At 47.1% G+C, this 20,626-nt stretch overlaps 1 protein-coding gene across 3 annotated transcripts in view; it reads left to right on the plus strand.

Moving 5' to 3' along the window:
* The first annotated feature begins 852 nt into the window (after positions 1-852).
* FAM166A (family with sequence similarity 166 member A) overlaps positions 853-20,626 on the plus strand; it is a 65,218-nt gene continuing 45,444 nt past the window's right edge. For 2 of the 3 annotated variants that reach the window (XM_044992157.1, XM_044992159.1), the window contains exons 1-4: positions 853-991; positions 8,656-8,870; positions 12,043-12,141; positions 17,563-17,954. In XM_044992157.1, the coding sequence (XP_044848092.1) occupies positions 936-991; positions 8,656-8,870; positions 12,043-12,141; positions 17,563-17,954 (762 nt within the window). In that variant the 5' untranslated portion in view covers positions 853-935. The remainder of the gene's footprint in view (positions 992-8,655; positions 8,871-12,042; positions 12,142-17,562; positions 17,955-20,626) is intronic. The other variant, XM_044992158.1, reaches the window with a different exon arrangement.

The following is a 20,626-nucleotide window of genomic DNA, read 5'->3' on the forward strand; positions in this document are numbered from 1 at the left end:
CCCTTCCCAGCACGGCTTTGTCCATGGCACTCCAGCCCTCTAAGCAGCCAGTCCGCCTCCTCCCTCGTCCTCCAGGGAGTGATTGCCCCTGCTCTGCTCAGTAGCCTCTTCTTATACGGGCCAGTCTGGCCCTGATTGGCTCCTCCAATAAACCGTCTCCTAATTGGCTATCACTACAAGCCTTTTCTTTATTGGCTGTCTCCCACACAGCCTCCCCAGGGTTGCTTTAATCCCTTACAGCTGCCCCATCACAATCCTAGATGGCTACTTGAGAAGTTTAAACTGGTAGCTTTCAGCCTGGTTGATCCCAGAGCAGCGAAAGTTGCTCGTGTGGCCAGAGAGGCCATTTTTACGGTGCACAAATCACTGGGCCAGCCTATGGAATATTAATCTGGCTTGTGTGTTATGTTGGTTATGCTATAGGGAGCACTTTAAAATCGAGTTCGCTAACATGATTTGAAGCACTTTGTATAGACACAGTTTAACAACTTCACAGTCATGATAGCTGGGTATTTTGCACTATAGGAGAACGCTACATAACCTAAGCTACTACACAATCTGCTAACACAACTTCAAAGGTGTTAAACTGTGTCTTCTAGAGGTGTTTGGGGGCTTTCCAAGTGTATCACGCTAACTCAAGTAAGGTAGTGCGTCTAAGAACAGCACTTTTATTGACCATCCTGGACAGACCCTAGATGCACCTCGGAACTTGGCCAAGTGTCTGTTGTACATGCTGACCCAGAAAACTGACACGTACAGGGCTTCGTTTGGTATGAAGTGCCATTATGAGCGTATTCAATTTTCTGGCTTAGCTGCTGCTGTGGCTTTGTGGCATCTTCACAATGGTTGCCATGGTATCGGTGTTGTTTGCCCTCACCCAGTCCCTGCAGCTGCCTCCTGTAAGTTGAAGACCCAAGCACAGATGCTGCCCTACGATGGCAGCCCCACGGAAACACGGCTTCTTCCCCCCGGATCCTTACTACATCCCAGGGTGAGTTCTGACCCGCACAGCGAATGTAGCTCTGACGGCTGCTGTAATTGGGGCGGAGGGAGGAGGGAAATGTATTGTTGACATGAATTGTGATCTTTTTTCCTGATCTAATTCAACTCTCCATTTAAAAGTGCACTGAATGAAGCAGGGGAACATTTGTGTAGAATATAGTGAAAGATGGAATAATGCACCTAGGGGACGGAATTAAGGGCTGGCATTTCCTTATTTGTGAGGGCTTGACTTTGCAACTTTAACCTTCTTTTTTAACAGCTTTATTAGGTGGGTGTGCCTGGGTGTGTGGGGGAGACAATTGTTACTGTATATACCTGCATGTTATAGGTGGGGCTGGTAGCACCAACTATTATGAAGGCTGCCTGACACTTCCTTTTATAAGATGCTATTTTCAATCTCTCATAACTTGCCAAACTGACTGACTGGGCTGAAATTTTCCACCCAGGGTGTCTGTTTCAGGCTGAATTATTTTAGCGACCTTCAGCCAAAATGGTTCAGCTGTAGGAACAGGGGTGAGGAAAAATATGTTTTGTCCATATTAAATTCTGACGTCCTTCTCTTTTAAAACCTCTACTGCCTCTTTGGAGTAGAGTTTTGAAATTTGGCAGGGGCTTGGCCTTTATATTGGGGACCTGCCTTTTGCCAGCCCTTTTAAAATATGCCCAAACTTGACCAAGTCATCAGACTTTGAAAAACTGCAGCTTACACATGCTCAGAGGACACCTGCTAGAGCTTTGCAGCTCAATTTCCAAAAGACTTCACCTGCATTGAGTATGCTGCAGCCTGAGGCTGTTGGGGGCTGAGAAGGTCTGTCCCTTTAATTGCTGTTCTGGGCTGGGTCAGAGCCAGACACCGTAAATGAAAGCATGGAGCCTGACTCCTCTGTTCTCAGTGGGGAGGGAAGGAGACTAGGTACTGGGAGTAGACTGGGATTGGCTGGGCAAGGAAACGGACTGGAAACCAGAAAGGTAGGGAGAAGGAGGTGGAAGGGAAGGAGACCAATTGGATGAGGATCTGGAAGGAGGGGAAGTGGGACTGGCTGGGCATGGATACTGAGAGTAGGAATGGGGGAGAGAGGACAGGCGTTTGGAGGGAGAGACGGGGCTAGGATGAGAAGCCGGAGGATTGGAAACTGGTGCAGGCTAGTTGAGAAGAATGGAACTAGGATGGGGAGACAGAGTGGGAAAGAGACAGCAATGGAACAGGGACGAGTTGGACGGGATGGGTCAGAAGGGTTCAAGCTTGGAGGGAATAGACAAAAAAGTCTGTGCCCATTAGATCCATAGATTCCAAGGCCAGAAGGGACCTTTATGATCATCTAGTCTGACACATGCACACACCCGTATTCCACAGGCCATAGAACTTCCCCAGAATAATTATTAGAACAGAACTTTTAGAAAAAAAATGGTCAGTGATGGAGAATCCACCACAACCTTTGGAAAATTGTTCTAATAGTTAATTACTCTCATCTTTTAAAATGGACGCCTTGTTGCCTCTCTGAATTTGTCTAGCTTCAACTTCTAGCCATTGGATCGTGTTAGACCTTCCTCTGCTGGATTGAAAAACCCAGTATTAAATATTTGTTCCCCAGGTAGGTACATATAGATTGTGATCAAGTCACCCTTTGACCTTCTCTTTGCTAAGCTAAATGGAGTGAGGAACCGCACCTCTCTGAGCCTTCAGCACACCTGTCTCTCACCGTGGACCCCCTCAGGGAGTCCATTTGCTCTGGATCCCCGGGGCCTCCACACCCAGAGGGAATAATGCAGCCCTGATCTCTAGACTGGAGTGACTCTCTACCAGTGTAAAACAGGAGGGTTTATTGAGCATCTGAACCCAGCACAGGAAGCTCTCCGGGCCCTCAGGCCTAGCAACCCTCAGCACAGGACATCCAGGTCTCTCCTGCATCCAGGGGGGCTCTGGCTGCTCTCTCTCCCCAGTCCAGCAGCCCCCTCCTTCCAGCTGATCATCTGATATCATCTTCCCCAACAGCTCCTCCTCTGTCTTTTGTCTTCTGTCCCAGGTAAACAGGTCGCTGGGGCCCTCTCTCTTCTGTCCTCTCTGGCTGGAACTGGTTGGTCAGGTCACCAGGGTCCTCTTTCATCTGTCCTTTGTCCTCCCACTGGCCAGAACCGGCTGACTGTCAACCTGGGGTGGGCCTTTTAGTCACCAGGCCACCAGTTGTTAGGGTTCCACATCTCCAGGACATTGTCTGGGGGTCCTGGCTGACAAGCGAGGTCACACCTGGTCCTCTGCAACAACAAACCCTCTCCCACCACCTTGTTAAACATGCAGCACACAGGGAAACTGAGGCGTGCACATACTATTCGTGTCAAACACTACAGAAATCCCCATCTTCGTCACAGTCCCTTATCAATTTTCTACAATTCCTAGCTTCTGATTCATACTCATTACTATCAGCTTCCCCTTTCTTCCATTTGTTATATATATACCGGTGTATATATACACACACACACACATACCAAGTCAGATTTTTTTTTTAAACCAGTATGTCCTTCTTCCTTGATTGTGGCTTTTGGGGCAGCTAGTAAGCATTCTTTAAAAATTCCCAGTTATCATTCACATTTTTCTGTTTAATTTCTTCCTCCCAGCTGATTTGGCTCATAATTGTTTTCAGCTTTGTGAAATTGGCCCTGGCCATGTATATCTCTTACTGGTCTCAACTTTATTCTGGTTACACATTATAAATGTAATCAAGTCATGGTCACTTGTATCTAAGCTGCAGCTATCTTTTATTTGTGTGATCCGTTCCTCTTTATCTGTTAAGACAAGGTCTAACAAAGAATTCCCCCATGTTGGCAGCCATACTTTTTGAGTTAGGAAATTGTCATCAATAATGTCTAAAATTCTAAGGCTATTTTAGCACTGGCAGCATGAGCCCTCCAGCAGATGTCGCTGAAATGTAACACACTCCTTTGCAGAGCCTGGAATGGAGTTCAAGATTCCAGAGTCTTCCCATTCCTCTCTCAGCACAATTTAGTTTGGAAACGTCAGAATTAAGGTTGCCCGTGCAGCATTAACAAAGGTCGCCTTGTCCATATGCATTATGATCCAATTTTGAATTACATTGACACATACATGTTTTAAACATGACCTTCGCCTCACTTAGTGCACAGCTGGCCCTGCTCTGGGGATGAATCAGGGTTCTGGAGTGAGGGAAGACTGTTCTCTGTAAGACCCTTGCTTTAATGGTTACAGAAGTTGGAATGTGTGTAGTGAATGAGACAGGAAATTGCAAGGAGAGAAAGGCAGAGTTAAGGTGGTTGAATGCTGCTGTGGGAAATTGGATTCTATCGCTGCCAAAGAGTTCTTGTGTGATAGTATCGAATTTTCACAGTTGGTCAATATTCCTCATTTCCTGGGTGCCTGACTTTAGACCCTGGGAATCTGACGTTCAGAAGTGCTGAGCATTCACAGCGGCAACTGAAGTCAATGGGAGCCAGGCATTGAACATATGAAGTGCCAGATGATTATATGTAATGGGTGGGTGTCTCAAATTGGACACGCAAAATTAGTGGATAGTTCTGATCTTAATCTTTCTGTGTCTCGGTTCTCCGGCTATAAAATAGGATGATAATACCCCTTCATCATACAGGGGTGTTGTGAAAATATATTAATCCGTGCTTGTGAAGCACTGAGATATGATAGTGATGAGTGCCATAGAAATGTTCACGAGGAAATGAAGAATTCTGTCTTCAAAGCAGTGTATTAATAGTGTGTGGCAAATAAGGCAGAGGGCTGCACATTGAAAAAAGGGAAAACATAATATCCGTAGACTGTGCAGGCAAAAGAGATTGTTGTGATCATCTAGTCTGAACTCCTGTGTAATGACGGCCACAGGACTTCTGTGTGAGCTAGAGAATATACATTAGGATGTTTTTTCTATCGTGATTTAGAAATTCAATCTTGATTTAACCATTGCTAGCAATGGAGAATCCACCAAAGATAAATTGTTCCAATGGTTAATTACCTCACTATTAAAAATGTACACCTCATTTCTAGTCTGAATTGATCCAGCTTCAACTTCTAGCCACTGGTTCTTGTTATACCATTTCACTGTGCAGCATACAGCTATGCCATGCCACGAGTCCTAGACAACTGTGATATCAAAGGTAACTCAACCAATCAACACCCTTACTCTGCAGCTAATTTGCATGCAATCATTGCATTGGTGGAATACTTGACCCAAATGCCACACATGTGTAACAGCATGGGCTTTTAGCTATTCCATTCAATTATGTATACAAAGTGGACTAGCTTCAACAGGGGAGATTGAATGAGCCCTGCCCTAGAATACCCGTTAACACAGTGATTAAGTCACTGTCCTGGGAGGTGAGCAATCCAAGCACATAAGTCCCCTAGTGAATCTCACTCCCCCTTACTACTCTAGCCAACCTGTCTAGAAGCCAGCATAGCCAGAAAATTGGTTCCCCTTGTACTGAGATGGAAGCCATCCAAACTTTACACCCCACCCCTCCGCTTCCGATGGTAGGTGGCCCTATGATCCACAAAGCCAGACCTGTAAACCACTTCCCTAGCCAGCAGTTCACTCCTAGAATCTTCCTTCACTTATGGGACAGGAAGGATCTCCAAGAAAGATCACTTGGGCATTCCTCTCTTTTAGCACCCTTCTGAGTTCCCAAGTCATCGATAATCTGTGAGGTGCCACACAACAATGTCATTGGTGGCAGCCTCACCAGTGGCTCCTTCCCCACCGACTTCAGAAACCTGTCTTGGTTCTGGGAGGGCTCTGTCCTGTCATCTGCCTGGCCCTCGCGGAACAGTCTTTCCGTTCTTCTCAGTATAGAATCCCCAACAAGGTTTGTTGTCTCCCTTGAATGGATGCAGGTATTTTGGGGGGCAAGCTTGACTTTCTTACAGGTTGGGCTCAGACAGGTGTCTCATACAATTCTCCCTTCCATTCAACCAGCTAGATCATCAGAGAGAGCTTCCCCTTTCCATGCTGAGGGTGTAGTATCAACTGGAAACTTCTAGCAGTGTGGAATTCCTCCTGGTTCTCATAGCCTGCCCATCCTCATCTGCCTACAGCCATGTAAAATGCAGCCTCGTCCTCTTGCTATGGACTGCCATGCCTCTGCTCTGATCTCCTCACTCTTTGGTTCCTTGGTGGCCAGCTGCTTTCTTTTTTGAATCAGGGCTGGTGATGCTTCCTCCAGCTGGATGTCCAGTGGCACCCGCAGCCTTATGCACAGTGCATGGCAGGGGCTCCAGCCCAAGCCACAGTGTCCACACTGCTATTTTTAACGTGCCAGCTTGAGCCCCAGTAGGATAAATCTGTTTACTCCGGCTGCGAGACTCGCTCCCAGATGCACTGTAGATAGAGCCTCTGAGGCTCCGTAGTCTCTGTCCTGGTCCTTAACATCCAAGAAACTCTTTTCCGCCAGCACAGTTATCAATGTGCACTTCATACAAAGGAATACCCTTCTGGCTTCAGGCAGGAAAGAAAACATGAATGAATTGCTGCTGATTCACTGACCACGATCAATCCTGGGCATTTGGTGGAGGCCAGGGCCCGGGGGGAAAATAATATGTAATTAAAGATTATATCATAATGAATACGCATCAGGGAATTGAATTAAGGTAGCACTAGCAACCTAAATACTGGCATTTCCTAACTGTTGAAGATTTGACTTTGCAACCTAAATAATGTTCTTTTAAACATAGTAACATAGTTCTGTCTGTGTGTGTGTGTGTGTGTGTGTGTGTGTGTGTAGAGAGAGAGAGAGAGAGGATAGGGATTTTCTGGTTTCTGTTTGTTATTAAAGATGTCTTTAAATGGTATATTGTGGTTTAACGTTCACAATTTGTGTTTGTTTGTAGTTAAGTTCTGTTTAATATTTATTTTTAATGTTTCATAGATTCCAAGGCCACAGGTAAATCTAAACAGTGATCAAGTCACCTTTAACCTTCTCTTTGTTAAATTCAATGGATTGAGCTCCTTGAGTCATTCACTGTAGGATGTGTTTTCTATGATGGGCCTTAGAGACAGTAACACTTGAGGCAAAAGAGCAAACAAACCATGTAACCACATGTCAGCTCTGAACAAAAGCACCAACACAAAATGATTTTGTTCATGGTCCGGTTACCTATGACATAGTAAGACAAATACCTGAAATCCCTGCTCAGTGACGATGCCAGACTAAACCCTGTGAATAATTTACTTGCTACTTGGTTACAAACTCATTTATTGCACCAGACTTCGGCTTCAGTTGTTACTAACAGTGTAACTGTGACCTGTTAATATCAATGTGCTGTTTCCTGTTTACAGCATCTACCTGTAAATTCAGTGTCCTTAGCTCCTTACTGAATTGTGCACCACTCTGTCACTTTTCCTCTGAAACACACATCAATTACTGCATATGTATTTTTTCAGTGTTTTACTGGAGTTTGCTTCCCCCCATCCCATCCCCTTCTTACAGCAGAAGGGCAGGAATTGTTTAAAGGTAAAAAGCTCATTTTGTTCATGTTTAGACCCATGATTAAATACATGATTAGACCCATGATTAAATACAGAACAGCTGGAGATTGTAAAATATTCAGTGTTCTTACAGGCTGTGAATGCAAACTCAAACCGTGGTATCACACTGTCTGAGTGCCTACTCCAAGGCAGACATGCCGAACTGGTGCTATATTCTATCATTAGACTTCACCAGCCTGGTAACAAATTTGAATTCCTGGATCACTGTGCCAGTCTTACCATGGAGTCGCAGACACTCCCCTGGGCTCTCCAATCTATCTTGCTACCCAGGCAAGCTGGACTTAGTGATATATAGTCTCTTAACCATAATCACAAAATATTCACGTTGCTTCCAGTCCCAAGAGACCTACCCAGGATCAATTGGTACCCCAGATCTTACACACACTTTCATGCTTTTCACATAGCAACACATTGGCATGTGCACATTCATCTCCATGCACATCTTCATTTGCAATTTACACTCAGGCATCCCATGTTTGCACCCACATACCATATATACTCATTCATTAGCCCATTCGTTTATAAGCCGACCCCCAAAGGTGGTTAGGTAAAAATAGCAAAAACTGTATGGCGCTTTCATAAACCGACCCTATATTTCAGGGGTTGGCAAACTTTGGCTCCCGGCCGTCAGGGTAAGCCACTGGCGGGTCAGGACGTTTTGTTTACTTGGAGCGTCTGCAGGCCTGGAGCTCCTCAGTTCCCTGTGGCCGTGGTTCGCCATTCCCAGCCAATGGGAGCTGCAGGAAGTGGCCACTTCCTGCACTCCCATTGGCTGGGAACGGCAAACTGCAGCCACAGGGAGCTGAGGGGCTCCATGCCTGCAGACGCTCCAGGTAAACAAAATAACAATGTATTAGATATTCAATTCAAAGATTCCATAGAGTTCTAAATCATCAAATTTTGGTGTAGACCTGTTTATAAGCCGACTCCCACTCTTTGATGTGTCACTTTTTTACCAAAAATATTCGGCTTATGAAGGAGTATATACGGTATACCCTCATTACACACACTTCCAGATACCTGCAAACATAACAATGGAACTAATTATTCTATCTATGTGTGGAGGAGCTGGAACTTTGAAATGTTCACCACTGCCAAACCAGTAAGCGCCTGTCTGTGATTTCCTCCTCAGATATGGTGGGTTCTACCCTCAGATCCGCTACCAGATTGGAGAAACCTATGGCAAAACCACCTCTCGCCTGCTGACAGACCCCAGTGTTCCGAAGAGCCCTTGCTCTGTGCTGGCTCCCCTGGTGAAGCCGAGGTTCCTAGAGGACTTTACTGGTACAAAGCATCCTTCAAACCAGATGCTGGATCAAAACTACAGTTACTTTCCCGGATACACGGGTGAGTGAAACTCAGGACTTTGCCCAAGGCATAAACACAAAGGGAAGTTCTGCCAGCTGAAGTCAGAGGTTTCACCTAGGTGGTGGGTTTGTATTTATGATATTTGGACTAGTAGGACATGCTTTCATGGAACAATCACGGCTCCATGATTAGTCTCCTGTGAGTCTCATTGTGGATGCTGGGTGGTAGTGGTGGCCTGTGATATACAGGCAGTCAGACTAGGTGACCACAATGGTTCCCTCTGACCTTAGAATTCAAGAATCTTCAATGGGACCTGTCATTCTCCTGTTGCCAAGGGAGTTACAACGCACATCTTCTCATTCTCCTCATTGCCAAGCAACTGGAGAGTGAAGCGTTTCCTTCGCTTTAGAGAAGTGCCCACATAGATTTGCACTTACAGGGTTTTGCATGCACCCTCAGTATTGACCCTGGGCTCCTCTGGAATAGCAGTGCCCTTGGGCAGCGCACATGTTCCCTGTGCAACAGATCTGAATATCTGAAACCAAGGTTGCGTCAGCAGCAGCACTCTGGGCCCGCGTAAGCCCCTCTTCAATGCGTAGTTCCTTGTTCGCTCCAGCTGGGCCGAGTGCTTTTCTCATGTGTTTTTCCTGTAGTGTTTGAGAAGTAGCTGTTGTGACTGTAAGATTTTATAGCAGCTGGTCAATGTTGCATTGCATCACTGTTTGGCCTACCCTAGGTAGGTGGAAGAGACTGGCAGATCTGCTTTATGATACAATCATGTATCTCTGTGGTATTGGATAGTTTTACTCCTGATCTGAGCAGCTTCCTTACAGTGTTGGGTTCAGGAATTGCACCTCTGTGACACCAAAATGTCCTTCGCTGTCTGACTTGGCTCAATGATTGGCCCTCCCAAGGCATGCTCCATATGCTTGTCACCACCTAAAGAAGATGATGACAACCTTCACTCAGCCTTCCCTGATAAGACCAAGCCATCAGTATGACAACTGAACACCAATTGACAGACAAGTGACTCGTGGTGATCTCAAGTGAAATGGCCTTTTGCGGGTTAACAATGAAAGAGAAAAATAGGCTCACACCTATGTGTATGCCACCTCCATGTGGAAGGCTCTCTCCTGCAAAATGCAATGACCTGACCAATCTAATACACGAACAGAAGATCAATGTCCTCGTGCTACAAGAGATTCATTTATTAGACCACAAGAAAACATCAAATGTCACATTCCAGAATATCACTTAGTGAGCCAACACCACTCAAAACATGGGTAGTGCACATATGAAACTTGCCAATGTGCAATTGAACACTGCTATGCAAATTGTCACAGAAGTGCTGAACTTAACGTTGTCATTCTGATTCCCCGTCCTCATGCATATCTTACCAACATCCCCCAAAGAGAAGCAGCAATAATACAAGAATACAACTCTGCGATAACAAACTCAGACTTGCTCATTTATGAAGGTCTCCAACCCCCTCCTGAGATGCCACCTTAAATCCAGGAACCCTTTCTGGTTAGCAGCTAAAGCTTTCGAAACCTCAGGTGTGTCACCAAAAGACAAGTGGTGGAGGCTATGTGAAAATTGTAGGGTCAAGAATCAAGACCTGATCATGGATCCTACAGAACAATTAACTACCTTCACCATGTTGCATAAGACATGGATCCTAGCGAACCACATCGGAACATCACACAGGTGCTGCAATTGCCTAATGCACACATGGAAAATGAAGAAGTCTTACATGTGAATGTGGAGAAGACATCCAAACCAAGGAACATCTAGTGAATTTCTGCCCTCTAAGATCTTTTGCCGGACGGACAGCCTTGATGCATTCCATATTACTGGAAGCCACAGAGTGGATGACAAACTTGGATGTTTACTTTAATGTTACTTTTGAAGTTGTGCTCAAGATGATTAAAACCACAGCTGTTGCACATATCCTTCACTTAATATAAAATGATTAAATTAAAACTGACCTAAACAAACATCTCCCCATATAGAATCAACAACACTCAGTGAGTCTCTGAGTTTTTAACTATTCTTCAAAATACATGTTTTTCATACATTCCAAGATCAGAAGGGACCATTGTGATCATCTAATCTGATCTTCTGTATAACATAGGCCAGAGAACTGCCCGAAAATAATTCCTACACCATATCTTCCGGAAAACAGACAATCTTGATTTTTAAAATTGTCAGGAGGGAGAACCCATCTCAACTCTTGCTATATTGTTCCTGTAGTTAATTTCTCACTATTAAAAATGTAGGTCTTATTTCCAGTCTGAATTTGTCTAGCTTCAACTTCCAGCCATTGGATTGTGTTGTATCTTTCTCTGCTAGATTGAAAAGCTCATTATTAAATATTTGTTCCCCACGTAGATTCTCATAAACTGTCATCAAGTTACCCCTTAACCTTCCCTTTCTTAAGCAGGTTTTCCAATCCTTTAATCATTCCTGGGCTCTTCTTTGAACCCTCTCCAATTTATCAACATCCTTCTTCAATTGAGCACACCAGCACTGGACACAGGCTTCCAGCAGCAGTCGCACCAGTGCCAAATACACAGATATAATAGCCTCTCTGCTCCTATTCAAGATCCCTCCCCCCTGTTTATGCATTACAGGATCTCCTTAGCTCTTTTGGTTACAGCATCTTATTGGGAGTTCACGTTCAGCTGATTATCCACCATGACCCCCAAATCTCCTTGAGTCACTGCTTCCCAGGATAGAGTCCCCCACCCTGTAAGAATGGCCTATGTCTTTTGTCCCTAGATGTATACATTTAGCCATATTACAATGCATATTGTTTGTTTGCGCCCAGCTTACCTAGTGATCCAGATTGCTCTGAATCAATGACCTGTCCTCTTCATTATTTATCACTAAGGCTGTGAATCTGTCACAGAGGTCACGGATTCTGTGACTTTCTGAGCCCTCTGTGACTTCTGCAGAGTCTGGTGCTGCTGATCTGGGGGCCACTTGAGCAGCTTGGGCAGCCCCTGGGCCAGCCACATCAACTGCGACAGAGGCAGTCTCGGGCCACTGCACCTCCTTTCCACCCCCAGCAGCAGCAGGAGTTTGGGTGTGGAAGGGGGATCCGGGCTATGGAAGAGGGTTGGGGCGCAGGAGAGGGTGAGGGCTCTGGGCAGCGATTACCTTGGGGAGGGTGCTCCCTGGAAGCGGTGACATGTCTGTTGTCTCCTAGGCAGAAGAGCGGCCAGAGGGCTCAGCGTGCTGCCTCTGCCCACAGGCGTTGCCCCTGCAGCTCCCGTTGGCTGGTGCTTGGGGAGCCGCATGGAGCCAGGTAGGGAGCTTGCCAGTTCCGCCAACCCTCACTCCCGAGCAGCATCAGGGGTCCTGGGCCACCCCTCTCCCCCAAGAGCACCCGTGGTACCCCTGAGCCATCCCCTGCCCCAAAGCACCCAAGTTTTAGTTAGGGATATATAATACAAGTCATGGACAGGTCACGGGCCGTGAATTTTTGTTTACTGCCCATGACCTGACCATGACTTTTACTAAAAATACCCGTGACTAAAACGTAGCTTTAGTTATCACTCCCACGATCTGTGTATTATTTGTAAACATTATTAGTGATTATTTTTTGTTTTCTTCCAGGTCATTAACAAAATACTAAATAGCGTAGGGCCAAGAACCAATCCCTACAGGACCCCAATGGAAATATGCCACCCTCATTGACCGTTCCCTATTTACAGTTAGATTTTGAGACCTATCAGGTAGCTAGTTTTTAATCCATTTAATGTGTGCCATGTTAATTTCATATCATTCTAGTATTTTAATCAAAATGCCTTCTGTACCAAGTCAAATATTTTGAAAGAAGTCTAGAAACTCAAGGTGGATGAGGTCATATCTTTTATTGGACCAACTTCTGTTGGTGAGAGAGACGAGCTTTCGAGATTATGCAGAGCTCTTCCTCCAGTCTGGGAAACTAACTCGGTCCTAGTCTACACGACGGAGTTAACGAAAATGTAGCTCCTGCAGCTGTAACTCACCCACTACATCAACTTAACTCCACCTCTGCAAGAGGTGTAGCACTTAGGTTGATGGAGTTAGGTTGACGCAGTGTCACTGTAGACATTGTGTGCTTACATCGACAGTTTCTGCCTTTCTGAAGCCATCCCACAATGCCCCACACTGACAATTAAGTCAGTGTAAGTGCTCCTGGTGAGGATGCGCAGCACTGACACAAGGAGTGTGGTGTGGACAGGCAAAAGCAATTTAATTACTGCCATGGTCATATATCAGCATAACTTAGGTCAACTTAATTTTGTAGTGTGGACTTACCCTGAGAGAGTCACTGCTAAATACAAGGGGGAGCAGATTGTTTAGCTTAAGTAGTTAACACATATTTCAAGCGACCATTCAAGATGCAGTGGCCTGTTAACACCTCTCCAGTCATAAGCGGGGACAGGAAGGGAGGGAGCAGCTGGGAAGGTTGTAAGTGGGTTATAAATTGTTGTAATAAGCCATAAATCCAGCATCTCTGTTCAGTTTCTCTGGGGAGAAGGCTCTGAGGGTACGTCTACATTACGAAATTAGGTCGAATTTGTAGAAGTCGATTTTTAGGAAGCGATTTTATACAGTCAATTGTGTGTGTCCCTCCTAAGCACATTAAGTTGGCGGAGTGCATCCACAGTACCATGGCTAGCGTCGACTTTCGGAGCGTTGCACTATGGGTAGCTATCCCACAGTTCCCTGAGTCTCCGCTGCCCATTGGAATTCTGAGCTCCCAATGCCTGATGAGGCAAAAACATTGTCATGGGTGGTTTTGGGTACATATCGTCAGTCATCCCTCCCTCCGTGAAAGCAATGGCAGACAATCGTTTTGCGTCTTTTTTCTGTGCAGCCACCATATTGCTTTCAGCAGATGGTGCAGTCTGCTAGCCATCGTCATCCAACCACCGCTTCCGCTGCAACTCTGCTCTCCTGGTGCCATGAATGCACCTCGCAGGTCCTCTCGTTGTTCGGTATAAATATCTATTCTCATGGCATCCATCATCATCCACCGCTTCCGCTGCAACTCTGCTCTCCTGCAGATGCCATACCATGGCAAGCCTGGAGCCCGCTCAGCTCACCACTGCTGTTGTGAGCATTGTAAACACCGTGTGCATTATCCTGCAGTATGTGCAGAACCAGAACCTGCAAAAGCAGGCGAGGAGGCGATGACAATGCGATCATGATAGTGATGAGGACATGGACTTCTCTCCAAGCACGGGCCCAGGCAATTTGGACATCCTGGTGGTAATGAGGCAGGTTCATGCCATGAAACGCCGATTCTGGGCCCGGGAAACAAGCACAAACTGGTGGGACCGCATAGTGTTGCAGGTCTGGGATGATTCTCAGTCTCTGCAAAACTTTCGCATGCGGAAGGGCACTTTCATGGAACTTTGTGACTTGCTTTCCCCTGCCCTGAAGCGCAAGAATACACAGTTGAGAAGCAAGTGGTGATAGCCCTCTGGAAGCCTGCAACGCCAGACAGCTACTAGTCAGTCAGGAATCAATTTGGAGTGAGTAAATCTACTGTGGGGGCTGCTGTGATCCAAGTAGCCAACGCAATCACTGAGCTGCTGCTATCAAGAGTAGTGACTCTGGGAAATGTGCAGGTTATAGTGGATGGCTTTGCTGCAATGGGATTCCCTAACTGTGGTGGGGCGATAGACGGAACCCATATCCCTGTTTTGGGACCGGACCACCTTGGCAAGGGGTACTTTTCAATGGTGCTGCAAGAACTGGTGGATCAAAAGGGACGTTTCACCGACATCAACGTGGGATGGCCTGGAAAGGTACATGACACTCGCATCTTCAGGAACTCTGGTCTGTTTGAACAGCTGCAGGGAGGGACTCACTTCCCAGACCAGAAAATAACTGTTTGGGACATTGAAATGCCCATAGTTATCCTTGGGGACCCAGCCTACCCCTTAATGCCATGGCTCAAGAAGCCATACGGAGGCACCCTGGATAGCAGTAAGGAGCTGTTCAACTATAGGCTGAGCAAGTGCAGAATGGAGGTAGAATGTGCATTTGGACGTTTAAAAGCGCGTTGGTGCAATTTACTGATTCAGTTAGACCCCAGAGAAACCAATATTCCAATTGTTATTGCCACTTGCCGTGTGCTCCACAATATCTGTGAGAGTAAGAGGGAGACATTTATGGCGGGCTGGGAGGTGGCCGCTGATTACACGCAGCCAGACACCAGGGCGATTAGAAGAGCACAGCAGGGCACGCTGCGCATCAGAGAAGCTTTGAAAACCAGTTCCATGACTGACCAGGCTACGGTGTGACAGTTCTGTTTGTTTCTCCTTGATGAAAACCTGCTCCCTTGGTTCACTGTACTTCCCTGTAAGCCAACCACCCTCCCTCCTTCGATCATCGCTTGCAGAGGCAATAAAGTCATTGTTGTTTCACATTCATGCATTCTTTATTAATTCATCACACAAATAGGGGGATAACTGCCAAGGTAGCCTGGGAGGGGTAGGGGAGGAAGGAAGCACTGGGTGGGATGGTGGATGTGGGGAGGAGGGAAGGACAAGGCCACACTGCACTTCAAAACTTATTGAATGCCAGCCTTCTGTTGCTTGGGCAGTCCTCTGGGGTGGAGCGGTTGGGTGCCAGGAGCGCCTCCCTTTCCACCCCCCACGTTCTTGGGCGTCTGGGTGAGGAGGCAATGGAACTTGGGGAGGAGCGCTGGTGGTAACACAGGGCCTCCAGGGGTGGTCTGTGCTCCTGCTGCCTTTCCTGCAGCTCCATCAGATGCCGGAGCATATCAGTTTGATCCCCCAGTAGCCTCAGCATTGCATCCTGCCACCTCTCGTCATGCTGCTGCCATCTCTCATCTTGCTCCCGCCACCTCTCATCCCGCTCATCCCTCCTGTCCTCATGTTCATTTTCTGCTTTCCTGGACTCTGACATTGTTTGCCTCTACGCATTCTGCTGGGCTCTTTCAGTGCGGGAGGACTGCATGAGCTCAGAGAACATTTAATCATGAGTGTGTTTTTTTCGCCTTCTTATCTGCGCTAGCCTCTGGGATGGAGATGATAGGGGGAGCATTGAAACATTTTCAGCTGCAGGAGGGAAAAAAGGGAGAGTAGTATTTAAAAAGACACATTTTAGAGAACAATGGGTAGACTCTTTCACAGTGAACCAAGCTGTTAACATTACATAGCACGTGTGCTTTTGGTACAAGGTCGCGTTTTGCCTCTTATATTGAGGTCCTACGAGTTTGGTGTGAGAGATCACACACGCAGGGCCGGGCAACAGAATTCAGCTTGCAGGCAGCCATGGTAAGCCACAGTCTTTTGGCTTCTTCAACCTTCATAATATGTGGGAATGGTTTCAAACAGCAGCGCCCTCCTTTCCTATACCAAGCACCCATTGGGATGGCCATTTAAAAGGAGGAGTTGTACTGGCCACGAATGCATCCCAAGTCTTCAGGGCAAATTAATCATTAAACATGCGTGCTTTTAAACCATGCATTATATTTACAAAGGTACACTCACCAGAGGTGCCTTCTCCAGCTTCATGGTCTGGGAGCCCGCCTTCGGAGGGTTGGGAGGGTATTGGCTCCAGGGTGATACACAGTTCCTGTCTGTCGGGGGAAATGGTTTCTCCACTTGTGTGCTGTGCACTATCCTCATCCTCCTCCACCTCCTCATCTTCCTTATCCCCAAAATCCTCATCCTTGTTGCACGAGACTCCCCCCTTACAGGTGTCCATGGACAGGGGTGGGGTAGTGGTAGGGACCCCACCCAGAGTTGCATGCAGCTCATCATAGAAGTGGCATGTCTGGGGCTCTGATCCAGAGCGGCCATTTGCCTCTTTGGTAGGCTTGCTTGAGCTCCTTAATTTTCAAGTGGCACTGCTGGGGGTCCCTGTTGTAGCCTCTGTCCATCATGCCGTTGGAGATTTTTTCAAATATTTTGGCATTTCATCTTTTGGAATGGAGTTCTGATAGCACAGATTCCTCTCCCCAAACAGCGATCAGATCCAGTACCTCCCCTTCGGTCCATGCTGGAGCTCTTTTGCGATTCTAGGACTGCATGGCCACCTGTGCTGATCAGCTCGCCACACTGGCCAAACAGGAAATGAAATTCAAAAGTTCCCAGGGCTTTTGCTGTGTACCTGGCTAGTGCATCTGAGTTGAAAGCTGTCCAGAGAGGTCACAATGGAGCACTCTGGGATAGCTCCCAGAGGCCAATACCGTCAAATTGCATCCCATATTCAACCTGGCGATGTCGATTTCAGCACTAAGCCCCTTGTCAGGGAGGAGTACAGAAATCAATTTTAAGAGCCCTTTAAGTCGGAAAAAATGGCTTCATCGTGTGGACGGGTGCAGGTTAAATCGATCTAACGCTGCTAAATTCGACCTAAACTCATAGTGTAGACCAGGGCTAAGTAACTAGACTGTGCTAAGGCGTTATGATGGGACAGATTGGGGGATACCTGAGGGGCTCTGATCTCATTCAGCTGGCTCCAGGGGAGTGTCTATAGTATGCCTCAAAAATGTCACTGCTCCTAGGACATCTCCTCATATGTGTGTGCAGTGCTGCAGCTTTCGATATGTCTGTCATCTGGGCACAGTGGGACTTCCCCAGTGCACACAGTCTGTGGGACAGACCTTTCCCCGCCCCCCCTCGAAATGGACACTCTCTCCTTCCCCTGATTACTTCCATATACACATTCATGTAGCTTGGCTTGCTCTTTTTTACAGGGTTCATTCCCTACCAAAATGCCCAGTTTGGACCATGCTATCCAACACCAGCCACTGCATCAAGAGCCCCACTGCTAATGCTACTGCCAGCACAGGTACAACAGTCGTGGGCGGACACAGACACTGGTGACTCTACGCAGCTACGTGAGCAGAGAAAGTATATCCCCTGCCATCCTGGCATTAGATTGGCATGTGGGCATGGATGGAAGAGTTCCTCCTCCCCTACTGGCGTGCATCTGGCATCTGAGCAGGAGGAGAGGAAGGCACCCTGCTATCCTGACATTGCACTGGCATGTGGGCAGCAAAAGAATCATGGACCATGCCATCCTGATGTGGCACTGGCATGTGGGCAGGGATGGAGGAGCTCTCCCTGCCTCCGTGGAACCAAACAGGTATGTGGGTGTGGATGGGAGAGAGCTCTATGCCACACATCTCCTGCAGAGATAGGGAGCGTGGAGGAGGTTTGCTCTGTTACACTGGCTCTCCACAGGGAGTGATCTGGGTCATGGAGAAGTCCTTACCATCCTTGTACTCTCCAGGCCTGCGAGCACATGGGGATTATGAGAATTTCCTGCCAGACCTACAGCACACAGTTGTGTAAACATGGTGGAAGTTCTCTCTACCCAGGTATGTGGACACAAAGAGAGTCCTCTCTGCTGTCCTTACACTGTTCAGGTATGTGAGCACGGAAAGGGGTATGCAGTGCTGCTGCACAGAGATGTGCAGGGATGGATGGTGATGAGTTCACTCTGCCACACTGCAAACGTACATGAGCATGGGAGAGATCTCCCTGCTATTGTGGCATCACCAAGAACTTCCTACTGGCCTGGAAGAGGGAGACTCTGGAATGGCACTGCCCTGGTATGTGGGCAAAGAGGAGAGTTCTCTGCCTCACTACTACTACCCAGTGCATAGGTTCATAGATCTTAATGCTGGAATGGTGACCTCCTGCATGACACAGAGTGCAGAACCTCCCCCTGTGATTCCTGCATCAACAACTTCTGGTTGTGCTAGAGCAGATCTTTTAGAAAAACATCCAATCTTGATTTAGAAAGTGTCAGTGATGGAGAATCCACCATGACCATGAGTGGATCCAACAGTTAATTACCCTCACTGTGAAAAACGTATGCCTTATTTCTGTTCTGTATAAGTGCATACACCATGCTCGTCACTATAGTCCTTGGGGGAAGAGGGGGCAGATCCACAAGTGTATTTAGGCACCTCCCTCCTGGTCAGGATTCTCACCTGAGAGCCCGCTCCTGGCGTTAGACACCTAAGCCAGGTCAGTTCTTTCTTAGGAAGCATAGAAGAGCCCCCATTATAGCCAATGGGTCAGGGCATTCACTGTGAAGGGGCAGACCTGGGTTCAAATCCCTAGTCATAGAATCATAGAATCTCAGGGTTGGAAGGGACCTCAGGAGGAATCTAGTCCAACCCCCTGCTCAAAGCAGGACCTAAACCAACTAAGTCTGTCTAATTTGGAGCAGGGATCTGAACCTAGATCCCCCACCTCCCTGGGGAGTGTCCTGACCACCAAGCTATTGCATACTCAGGAGGGTGCGCGCGCTCTCTCTCTCTCTCTCCTGTTGAAGCTGTTCCACTTTCCATAACTAAATCTTCATGGGAGCCGAGACCAGAATTCAAGGGTCCACCCACTTTACAGCTTAGTGCTTAGGGCGTACACCTGGGGAGTTGTTTTTACTCTGTCTCCGGCCCAACGAATATTTAATCAGTCTATTTAGTTTAACCAAGAGAAGGCTAAGAAGTGACTTGATCATTTAGGGGAAGGTTTCTGGCCTGTGTTAGACAGGAGCTCAGACTGCATCATCACACTGAAATCTATGAATCTATGCCAAGGGCACTGGAACAGGGAGGGATCCGGGCCCCATCACTTTTAAAAGTGCCTCAGAGGAAGAGGCGGAGTGGGGGCAGGGCATAGGAGATGGGGAAGGGCCTTGAGGGAGGAATGGGGTGGGGTCCACAGTCCAGGCACTGGTGGCCCCCCACTTCTAGGGAGCTTCTGGTGCTCCTGATTTTGCACAATGATTTAGGTGTGGGGGTGAGGGGGATGGGTTTCAGTAGTATGCTGGCACTCTCCAGCTCTGTACATGGCCATAAGGAAACCTTCATGCTGTGCAACCACTGGCCATAGTGGAATTTTCAAATACCAGCAGTGTGTAGGTGCATGAGCATGAGGGGAACTCCTGAGCAGAACTACTACGTGGGTACGAAGGAGGAGTTTTCCATGCCTGGATTTTGGTTTTTGAACCATTTACTGTTTTTCTGGTGGGTTTTTGTTTGTTTGGTTGGTTTTTGTCTTTTATTCCTTTTTTGAAAAAAAAGTCTCTCTACTCTCACCCCATTGGAGCTAATCGGGCCAGTCACGTGAGCAAAGAGAAACAGAGTAATTTACTGAAGTGCAGCTCCACTCTTATTACTGGCAAGGACACTGTCTGAGTCAGCAGATTGGTTTGCAGTGGGTACATCTACACAGCAACAACCCCCCGTGGCAGTCACTCCTGGAGCGGTGAGTCAGCTGACAGCCTCCCAGGCCCATGCTACTGGGCTAAAAGGAGACCGGGTGAGAGGAGAGAATCTCAGAGCCCGGAGGTCTAGTTTTAGCCCTGTAGCATGAGCCCAAGTTAATTGACCAGGGCTCTGAGACTTGCTACCCCAGGGGGAGGGGGGCAGTTGCTGTGTCGACGTACCCTCTGTGTGTCTAATCATATCTGCTGATTTTAGTGACAGAACCAAGATTTTACTGTGTTTTATTCCTTTTAACCCTGTGGCACCAACCCAGCTATGGGAGAGTGGGCTGCAGTCTGTTCCTTGCTATGTGTGAGAAGGATTCCTTACCAGGTTATAATCAGTCATGCTTGTGCAAATTTATTGAAGGCAGAGATTAGGTGATTTTCCCCAAGCAAGTCAGTAGCAGTGTTGGATGCAGATCCAAGGAGTCCTGTGTCCTTATCCCTTGCTCTAAGCACTAGTTTATAGGACTGATTTTCAAAAGATTTCGGCACTTAACAGCTCCCATTATTCTCAGTTGAATCCTTGAAAATTT

The sequence above is a fragment of the Mauremys mutica genome, chromosome 18 (assembly GCF_020497125.1).
Source record: "Mauremys mutica isolate MM-2020 ecotype Southern chromosome 18, ASM2049712v1, whole genome shotgun sequence".
Taxonomy (NCBI): Eukaryota; Metazoa; Chordata; order Testudines; family Geoemydidae; genus Mauremys; species Mauremys mutica.